Genomic DNA, 11,955 nt, shown 5'->3' on the forward strand with positions numbered 1-11,955 from the left:
GTGGTTGCAAGAGGAAAAACTATGCCCTGGTACAAAAAAATTATGTTCAATGATTTTCAGAGATGGAGATTTGTGCAAAATATATTGTAACGTTAGAGACATTTTTATATTACGATTTTGTCCACCACAACTATCGCTATACAATTTTAGGATACACAAACCTTTCTCTTGAGTACCTCTGGATGCTTGTTCCTCACTCCATACATTCATAAGTCCTGTCTTTAAGTTTTCATCATGGATTCTAAGATTGTCCAAGAAGTTCACATTTGCCTTTTATAGTTGGCTGTTCCTGTACGAAGCACTGGTGTCGGTAGAGTTTTTTGTAGGTCGAAAACTAATATCCTCTTGTTTGGATTTGTATGTGTATCTAGTGTATCTTCTTTCATATTTTCTTTTTCCTGTACATCCATCTCTTGATGAATAATAAGGTCCATTCTAACAGTGTTCTTTTCTTCACCCTCTTAAAGGGTGAAAAAAAGAACACAAGATTTAAAAAAAAATATTTGTTGTTGTTCCAGTAAAAATCTTTTAGCAAGGAAAAAAACAGATGGTATTGGGATCTGCAATGTGTCTTTGAAATAAGTTTTGGAAGTCTTTTTAACATTTCCACATAGATAGCAGCACTGTATGGATGGGTTTTGGGGTTCGGCACTTTTTTCACAACAAACTACTTACTTAATGTATTGTCATTATCCAAAAAATTTGGTTCGACCACTTTTCTGCTGAGCCCTTCATATATGGATAATATTGAGACAAACCAGCCTATACAAAGAATATGTTAAAATGATATAATTAGACGCAAAGTTTATAAGTCTCTAACAAAAGTCACTAAATCAAAAAAATTAAAAGTAATTGCAGTTCAGTGCACTAAAAATTTCAAGTATAGTATGTAGGTGTTTTCAACAGGAATGCGGAGTTCCCAAAGGGCTCCGGCTTTATATCTTTATTTTTTTCAGGTCTGTAGTGTTCAGAAGCTCTAAACATGTTTGTTGACTTTTGATCTGCCATAAGAAAAAAATTCATGTGACTTAAAGACTTGGAACTTATTGCTTTTAAGCCCGGAGTTCTTGAATCCCGGAGTCCTTGCTAACATTATAATTAAGGACTCCGAGTTCTAGAAATGGTTGTTCCACTTACCTAAAAGTATTAATTTCTTTCCTAATATAAGTCCGTAAGCTTTTTTATATTTTTAGAGCTTCTGGATACAAAAAACTAGGAAGAAATAATCCTTTTGTGAGTTTTAAATCCGGAGTCCTTTTTGAGACTCCGCATCCCTGGTTTGCAAAGAAACACTACATAAATCATTTTTTTAATATACATTAATTTTTTTCAACTTTTTTTTTATTGGCTGGTTCGGCGCTTAACCATCCATACAAACAGCAAAATAAAAAAAAACGTAAAAAAAAGGATTTATTAGAATTTAACTTTAGTTTAAAACCAGAAGCTTAGTTTTAGTGGTAGAGGTTGAAAGACAAAGCAATCAGTTTGTTTCATACCTATTATAAAATGACAATATAAAAGTATGATGACAGTTTTCCTAATATAAAGTAAATTTTTGATTATCTTTATAATATATTAGTAAAATCAGCTATAATCAACGGTTGCTTTCAAGGAATATAAACGTGTTTAAAGTGTTAGGCGTAAATAATGAACAATTTATAAAGGAAGCTACTAAGCTACTATATTACACTATATTAAACTACTGAATTTGCGCTAATTTTTTGTAATTAACCTAAATAAATTTTAACTTGAAGCCTATACCATGTGGTTTAAGAGCTGGAACAGAAACACGCTCAAAAGCACTGGGGCAACCGCCTGGCTGAAAAAAAATTAATTTATCAAAAAAGGTATGCTTAACTCTTTGAACTTGGTTATATATGATAAAACAAAAATAGATATACAATTTAATTTTATCCATTTATTTAACCAAAAATTGAAAATCATAAATTTTTATAATTTTATAAAAATAGGTTAGGTGCCACTCATATAGTTAAAAACTAGTCATTGGAGTGACGCCTAAATAAAATGAACAAACAAACAAAAAATTCAACAGCAGTATTAATAAATAAATGCAAGGGTAAATTAAATTAATTTTAAAAAATAATGATTAAGCTATAATAGATTAAATAAAAAGACAAAAAAATATGAAAACACTCAATTAGTAACTACAATAAAAATAATTAGTAAAAATAATAACAAACTTTACGAAAACGAAAAGGCAAGCCCATAAACTTCGACAAAATAAAATAAATTATATTTGTTATTCTTGGTGGACACAGAAAAACGAAGAAAATTTGTAGCGAATTATTTTTGTTTTAATTAGTTCTTTTTATTATATTTTTGAAAATTTTTCAAACTTCTTTTCTTTTAACTTTTTACTTTGCTTTTAATTGATTGTTATTGTTTTATTTAAAATAAATGGAATTATATATTTCATCAATAAAATGTTAATAATATGAAGACTAGTCAGATCACACTAATTTCACTTTACGGGCTTTCTTCTTTGCGAAACTAGAGATGACATTTTCGTTCGTTAAAGTCTTGGCAAGGCAGTTTTTAATTAAAATCACCATAAGGTTAGTTAGGGCCAGATTAACATATTCAGGGGCCCTAAGCACTTAACCAAGTATGGTGACCGAACAAAGCCATCCAATAGCAGGTAAGTGCAAGCTGCTGTGCAACAATAATATTTATTACAATATTATATACACATGCTAATATCTATAAATCACACTGTCATGCATCATGTAACTATGATGATGTAAGTTGTAAACACCATGTATGAGTATGATGTAAACAGTTTCGAAACACTAGTAACTTTTATAATATTTATAAATCAGACATTTCGTTTCCTAGACTTTGAAAGTGCAAAATCGTTGATTACATTGTCAAAGTCAACTGAAGTAAGCATATCTGCCTTGATACAGAGTAGAAACAGAGAGTCCAATCTTTCCTGCTTAATTGTTGTTCTAATTGGGTTTTTGAGTCTCTTAAGCTGTGAAAAGAATTTCTCAGCAGAAACATTTGTTAGCATGAAGGTAAGGAAAATGTGATGTGTAATATCCAGGTTTGGAAAAACACTACGAAGTAGTGTTTTTCCAAACCTGGATATTACACATCTCGAACAGTAACATCATACAATTCAGCATAAGTGAAATCACTTTTGTTCCCCTGAAACTTTTAGCTGAGGTACTTTTGAAACTGCTGTAGTTCTCCAACAATGCCATGCTGAGATCTTCCTGGTAAAATCTGACTATGGTATGACAGCTTTTGAAAGATTCTTCTTAACGGTAGGTTATTGATAAATGAAAATTGTGCTGACGCATCTTTGTAAACTTTACTTCTTTTTTACATTTCAGTCGTCAGTTTGTCAAATATGCTGTAGAATGTAAACACTTTAAATGTATCCCTGACATTTATGTCTTCTGAAGCATCAACTGGTAAACCATCATCAGCTTGTTTTCTTCTTCTCCTGATACGATTCTTCAATTGCTTATAGTCAACATTTGTTAGAATTTTTTTGGCAGTCTTCTCATATTTATCAAAGTGGTACCTCATGTCGGTCAGATAAACTGCCAAACTCTGATTGAGATTTCCACACACTACCAGATTAAGTTCTTCGTGTTGCAATGCAGTAGTTGTTTTATGAAAATGTTGCAGTATGTCCTGCCAAATTACCAGCATCAACACAAACTACAATTCCATCATTTTATTAACTAAACTTGCTGCTTCTCGCACAGTGTGACCTTTCTGTGACTGGTCGTCAGCAATGTTCTCCAGTGCATCAACTATTTCTGAGATTCCAGAACAGCACTAGTTGCAGCTGAGTGTGCTTCCCATCAAGTATCTGAAGGGGGTCTTTAAACCTTCTTATCTTGTACATGAGATTTCAAGACATCCCACTTGTGCGTAGATGTAGATAAAAATGTGTATAGATTCTGAACAATTCAGAAAAAATTCACAGCATTCAGGCAGCAATCAACAGCACTGAGACCCACAAGATTAAAGGAATAAGCTGCACTCGGACAGAAAACTGCATACTTGTGCTTTTCTTACAGTTTTTGCTGCATGCCTTTTTAGCAATCCTATACACTTTGAGAAATCAATTTCACATACTTCACACATGCACTGTTTTCATTCGCCATGTTTTTACCGGTGTGAATTTTTAATACAAGAAAGTTGAGAAATTTTTCTACTGGTTTACTATCTGCTGGACATACATACCTGACAATAATACTAAGTTGATCTACATGAGATAAATCAGGTATAAAATTCACTTATAAGCTAAAGTAACCAGCATTCTTTTCCAAAATTGCCATATCTGGTAATGTGACCAGCCAAAAACGGGTCAAATTGTGATATTAGTTTTAGTTTTCCCAGAAAATTACCGTTGTCAGTTGAGCCAAATATTTCATGGGCTTCTGGAAAAGGTAAGCCTCTTTCAGTCAAAGTTTTCACAACAGCCACAACGCGCTTTAAAACATTACGCCAGTAATCTTGTTCTTTTCGCTCCTTTTCATCAAAACTTTGACTCAAACCGTATAAAGTCAAAAAAAATTTGACTGTATACTGTCTTCTGGTTAAATACGTAAGCATTGCTTTTGTATGAACAAAACTTTTCCCATGATGTTTTATGACAACAGGATTTCTCTAGTCACTGAACCGTTGTGCAGCAAATCAACTTAAGCGTGGTCTTGGTGAAAGAAGTTTGCATACAAAACAGTACAGAGATCCTGTAGACGGAGAGTAAAGAAGCCATTCATGAATGTTTATCGCAACATTAGGCATCTTGTGATAAAACATAGATTTTGAGAAAAATCTTGTCTTCTTGCGTTCATTAGGGAATGAATAAACTGATTTATGAAATAGTCCGCAATGATGTTGACAGTCTGATGATCCTTTGTCCAATATGCGACATCATCATTTTCAAAATCCTGCCAGATACCAGGATCATAACCTCTATTGCAATTACTACTGGATTTCTGTGATGTCACTAATGTGCAGGTAGTCACCAGCTTATCATTGTCATCATCTCCTAACACATTCACAGACTTATTCACTGTGAATTCTGCAGACGTTGATTCATTAACTTCACTTTGACCTGTTATTGTTGTTGCAACAGCAGTAACAGAGTCATCGTCTGCTGCTACTGCTACAAAATTATCAGAATGTGAATTATTGTCCGTATTTAGCAACAATTTAAATTTCAAATTTCCTTGGAAGAATAAAGGCATTTTTTGCACGACAGCTTCAGCCTTATGTTTCATTTCTTCTGCTTGTTTTTCGTTTCTGTGCCCCACTTAATTGCTGACACTTTATAATTTATTTTAAACTTATTTTAATTTAAATTTTAAGATAACTTGGTTACAATATGGAAAAGTAAGGTAGTCCTAAACTAATAAACACAAGGTTTTCAAAATACATTCATATTTTACGATTTTCAGATAAGGTATAGCATTTCATATTTAAAACACAGTAAAGAAAAAAAATTAAAAAAAAATTTTTTTGGTCAAGATTTTGGGTCCATGGAGCCTAAATATAAACTACAAGCTGCGATAAACAGCTTGTGAACTAATAACGGTATGATCATGAAATTTCCACAGCTTTTTAATAACAGATGGTTGCACTCACCCTACCAAAATGAAATAATTTAACAAATTATTTATAATTTAAAAGGAAACCGGTTTAAGGGCTAAAAAAAGCCCCAAAAAGGTTTCGAATGGACGCTAAAATTTTTGGAACCGGTTAACTAACATGAATTATTTTGGTAAGGTGAACATACATATATGAAATAAACAACACCTGAAAGTTTCAACACTATTAGGCAAACCAATCACAAGATTATTATCGCAGCGCGCAAAAATCTCATATTTTGAGAAAAACAAAAATAAAGATTTTTCATGAGAAAAATAAAAAATATATACAGAAAATTATATCTTGCATACCATTAAATGATTTTACGTTCATTAGAGGAGGTAAGTTTATTAGAACACAAAATTTTTTTAAAGCAGAATGGATCTTTCCTATTTCTCTCTTAGTAACGACAGTTCTAATATTTATTTCAAATTGTGACGTTCCTAAACCTTGCTTTTCAACATCTTTGTTGGATTAAAAAGACTGCTTCCAATCGCAAGAAGGTTTTATACAAAAAAAAATTAAAAAAATAGCTATTCCTTTCTTTTTTGATAAACCAGTAGAGATTTCAATTAAATCATTATGGCATTGCGGACAATGTCCAATTAAAATAATAATTGATTTTAAAATGATTGTGTCAATAAATATAAAACATTAAGGTAATTCATTTGAATTATTAATTTGTACATTACTATTAATACTGCATTGTGTTATTTTTTTGTAGATATTAACGTCAAGATTTCAGATTTTGTGTTAGTCGTGGTGCCCCTTTCCATGCGGTGCCCTAAGCACGTGCTTAGTGCGCTTAATGGTTAATCCGGTACCGAGGTTAGTAAGGCATTCTTCAGTCATTGTTGATTGCCATTTGGATTTGATGAGATTAAGCTTACTGAAAGAGCGCTCTCCTTCAGCCACTGAAACCAGGATTGTGTAAAAAATGCGAAAGTAAAATAAAATAAAATACTGAACTTAAAACTATTATGTCTTATCTAATAAAGGGCAAGAAGAAGACTAATATGTCTTATCGCCAAGCGCTTGACGATAAGACATATTCTTCTCGCCCCTGCTACGTATATTTCTTGTTATTAACATACGGATTGTATACATTTACGCGGCAAAAAAAAAAAAAAAAATGCAGATTGAAGAAAATATTGACTGAACAGAATTTACCAGAAAGGTAAATTCTGTTCAGTCAATAAATGGTCAACCCTGTTGAGCTAATAGAAAAACTCTACTTGGTGATATATCATTATAGACTTTCTAATTTGTCCGTGTAATATACTTAATTTAATATTAATAAGTAAGAAAAAAAAAAAAAATTTAAAAATGTAATGAATAAAGCAACAGGATTTACTAAATATGGCAGTTACATTAAGTGGAATAAAAAAGCTTATAAAGGAAATGTTCGATGAATTTGAAAAAAAAACAGAAGCAATGATGAAAAAACAGGAAATAAATTTTGCAAACATAATAAAGTACAAATACAAAGATGACAAACCAGCGACTGGATAGAGTTGAAAAAGATATAATTGACAATAGTCAAAAAATTAAATCGATTAAATCTGAGATAACGGAAATAAAAGAAAGTTTGAACTTTCACGGAAAGCTTATTCATAAAAAAAAAAAAAAGAATAATCTTGTATCTTATGACACAGAGAAAAATTTTCGCAACGGAAACCATAAAGACAACAACGAATATATGGATATGAAGAAAAAGCTAAGAGAGATGGAAGACAGTTCCAGAAGAAACAATTTACGCATAAATGGAATAAAGGAAACAGAAAATGAAAACTGGAATGTAAGTAAAATAAAGGTTAAAAAATCATTCGAAGAGTGTTTGGGTTTGAAGGATATAAAAATTGAACGAGCGCTCCGGACTGGATTTAGGGATAAAAATAAACTCAGGACAATAGTTTTAAAACTTTTGGGTTATAAAGACAAAGTTGAAATCTTGAAAAAATCTGTAATGTTAAAAGGTAAAAATATATATATTAATGAAGACTTTTGTGCTGAAACAAATAAAATAAGAAAAACTTTGAGAGAAGAAATGAAAGTTGCCCGACAATCTGGTAAATACGCTTTCATCAATTATGACAATTTGGTCATTCGCGATTGAAAAACAAAAGAGAAGAATTATGCTGGAGACGTTAAAACGATTCATGGAGATAAGTAAGAATTTTAATGTCATTTTATTTTTGAATATTTCACTGTTTAAAACAATTTTTTATTTATTTCTTAGTTCTCTATTTTTTTATTTTTTTATTTGTAATAATTATCTGAATTATCATGGATGTTTTAAACGACAAAGGTTTTGAAAAACAGATGTTTGATCCCTTTTATAATAACTTATTAAATAGTTTTTCAAATAAATTTACTGAATTCACCATATATTGATACTTATGATTTTAAAATATTAAATGATTTTCATTCAATTTCTATATTGCACATCAATATACGAAGCATGCAGCATAACTTTGATAAGCCTAAGGAATTTTTAAATATCTTAAAATACATATTTGATGTCATAGCTATTTCAGAAACTTGGCGTGACTCAGAAACTTTAATTGAATCTAATTCAAATTTCATCTTACCAAATTACCGCATAACTAGTCAAACACAAGGAAGAGATAAATATAAAAATAAAATAAAAGGTGTTGCACTAAACTGGTTCAAAAATTTTTTACTAGACAGAAAACAATGCGTTATTGCTCATGGAAAAAAATTTTCAAAATTACTCAAAATAAAATGCGGTGTCCCCCAAGGTTCCATTCTTGCACCTCTTTTGTTTTTAATATACATAAACGATCTTCCTAAAGCCTCAAGTAAATTAGATTTCATAATGTTCGCGGACGACACCAATTTATTTTATGCATCCTCATCAATTACAGAACTTTATGAAACTACAAATACTGAACTTGAAAAAATAAACAGTTGGTTAAAATCTAACAAATTATCGTTAAACACAAAAAAAACCAATTACATTCTTTTTCATTCTAACCTTAAAAAAATACCACCCGATTTACCTTCGCTAAATATAGATACTAAAGAAATAGAGAGAACCCAAGCAACTAAATTTCTTGGGATACTTATTGATGAGAACATCTCATGGAAATCACATATAGATATATTAAATACCAAAATATCAAAAAACATTGGTATCCTCTACAAAGCGAGTTCTATTCTGTCTCCTGATAATTTAAAGTTTCTATACTTCTCGTTTATACAAAGCTACTATATATACGCTAATGTTGCATGGGCGAGCACTCATAGATCCAAACTAACCACACTATATCGAAAGCAAAAACATGCTGCAAGAATAGTTTTTAATAAGGAAAGACTCTCGCATGCTGAGCCACTTTTAAAAAATTTGAAAGCATTAAATGTATATCAAATCAATATATTCCAAAATTTATTATTTATGCTCAAATATAAACTTGGACTTGTTCCTTCTTACTTTTCAAAGAATTTTTTCCAAAATTGCAAAAATAGATACCATACCAGAGGAACGGGAAACATCAACGTACCTTTTAAAAAAACAAATCTCTCGCAGTTTTCCATTTCGTACCGTGGTCCTTATCTATATAATAAATTAATATCAAAAAATACTCAACTGGAAAAATCGAATAACTTAAATACTCTGAAAACGTTATTAAAAGATCTCATTTTAAACACTAACAACTTTATGAACTTTTATTAACCCAAAAACATTTAAAACTATGTATAAATCTAACTTTGTTCCGAAACTAATGTAAACTCTAATAACTCAAAAAACTCTAAATAACCCAAAAAACTCTAAATAACTCAAAAACAACAGCAATAACAAAAACACAAAAGCAAATAATAGGCTTATTTATCAACACTCGAAGACTATATATTACCTATTTAGCAATTTACCTATTTAGCAAATCGTGTACCTACTTATATTAATGTGTATTAAAATAAAATCAAAAAATTAAAAACTTCTTTTTGTCTGCATTCTTTGTTTTTTTTGCATTTTGGATTTTTATTCTCATTCTGCCGAAAAACGATAACATTTTTTTTTTTTTTTTTATTATTAAAAAAAAAAAAAAAAATAAACTTATTTTAAAAAAAAGCATCCAAAAATATTAGTAACGCATAGCGGTTTTTTGATGACAAGACCGTCGGTCTTCTGCAAGTTTTCCGCGTTCTTTGAAGTAATTTCTAACACTTTACAGTTTTACTTTATATATTTTTTTGTATAACGTAACTTTGTAATTTTTTTTTTTTTTAATTTTATTTACTTTGTAAAGATTCTATTATATTTTACGAATTTGTAAGGATTAAAGAACAAAAAAAATTTGAATAAAAAAAAATAAAAAAAAAGATAAATAAGGCGGAGGTCTTTGTTTTTACATTTCAGAGAAGCTTACATATAAAATTATGCAAATACCGTCCTCCGAGTGGTACCGTAAAACCTTTTGAAGATTTTATAAAAAATAATATTTAATAATAATAATAAACTATGCATTATCGGGGATATAAATTTAAATTTATTAAGTTATGAAAAAAGTTTAAATACAAAATCGTTTTTTGATATGCTTTATAAATATAATATATACCCACTTATTAATAAACCAACTAGGATAACTCAAAGTTCAGCAATTGCGTTTGACAACATCCTTTTAAATCACTTTAGAAACGTCATTTGAAACAGGAATATTTAAAACAGACATAAGTGACTACTTTCCTATCTACATTAAAATTAATTATCTTGATATAAATTTGACTACTCGTCCAAAAACAATTAATTTAAAAAAACGCAATCTATCAACGTTAAATAGCAATAACTTCTCGCCAACACTATACGAAGAGAAATGTATGCTGATGACACTAATTTGTTTATGTCCAACAGTGATATTAATCAGCTATATGGTGAAATGAATATTAAGCTGTTAAAAGTAAATAAATAGTTCAGAGCTAATAAACTAACAATAAACGTTGACAAAACTCAATGTACATTATTTTATAAAAAAATGCAGTAAGCCTGCCACTTAAATTACCATTTCTTTCTATAAATAATTAACAAATTTAAAAACAAGAATGTTTAAAGTACCTAGGAGTATGTAGATGAAAACTTGTCTTGGCTTTCCCAGATAAAATACATCGAATCAAAAATTAAAAAAACTATTCGTTGTATAGTAATAGTATAGTAATGTATAGAGTTAGTCCTTTAATTAATACTCAAAGTCTTAAATTAATATACTTCAGCCTAATTCATAGTTATATTAATTATGGTAACATTGCGTGGGCAAGCATACAACCCTCTTAACTTAAAAGGATATTTAGTGTACAAAAACATGCTTGTATTATATAAGGAAAATTATATACGGAAAAAGCAAATTTGAGCATGCAAAGCCATTAATGAGGGAAATGAAAATGATGAATGTATACGAGATATATACATTTCAACACATGATCTTTATGTATTATCATTTAAAAAATCTCACAGCGAAAAACTTTGAAACAAAATTTAAGCCAAATCAAAACAATAACTATTCTCTGAGATTAAACGAAAGGCACTACCTCGTAAACTAAATAAATACAAAGAATATAGCATAACATATAGAGGGCCTAAGATATGGAACAGTTTTGAAAATAACCACATCAATATGGTGAAAACAGTAAATTCATTTAATTTTTATATAAAAAAAGAAACTTTGAAATCAAATAACAGCTTTGAAGTTTAACATATACATTATCGTTGTTTTAATATATACTATTGTTTTTTAACCTAATTTTTTTGATATATTCAACGAAATTTATTCCTCTTATTGTTTTTTTTTACAAAGTTTTGTTATTTTTTTGAAGATTTTTTTTAACGGAGTTTTTTTTTGTTTTTTTTCATTTTTATTTTACTTATTTTATTATAATTACTTTAATTTCTTTGCACTTGTTAAAGCTTACATAGGAGCTCTATAAAAAGATTGTGGTGGCTCTGGTCATCCATATCGTCTTTGAGCCCCTGTCTGTTTATATAAATATATATATATATTTTCTTTTTTTTATGGAATAATTTTTTTATATTATTGTATGAACAGCAATATATATATATATATATATATATATATATATATATATATATATATATATATATATATATATATATATATATATATATATATAAAGTAATTCTTAGGAGCTTATTAATTTCTTTTTATGTTTGTATATGTTATACGATTTGATTAATTTTTATGTTATATCAAATTTTATATGGTGTATATATATACGCACACACACACACATATATTTATACATTTATATATATATATATATATATATATATATATATATATATATTAT

At 29.2% G+C, this 11,955-nt stretch overlaps 1 protein-coding gene across 1 annotated transcript; it reads left to right on the forward strand.

Annotated features, from left to right (window-relative positions):
- Positions 1 to 7,123: 7,123 nt before the first annotated feature.
- On the forward strand, positions 7,124 to 7,750 carry LOC136081124 (uncharacterized). Its single transcript, XM_065798411.1, has one exon. It carries the CDS (start codon positions 7,124 to 7,126, stop codon positions 7,748 to 7,750), a length of 627 nt encoding a protein of 208 aa, XP_065654483.1.
- Positions 7,751 to 11,955: the final 4,205 nt, after the last annotated feature.

The sequence above is a fragment of the Hydra vulgaris genome, chromosome 06 (assembly GCF_038396675.1).
Source record: "Hydra vulgaris chromosome 06, alternate assembly HydraT2T_AEP".
Classification (NCBI taxonomy): Eukaryota; Metazoa; Cnidaria; class Hydrozoa; order Anthoathecata; family Hydridae; genus Hydra; species Hydra vulgaris.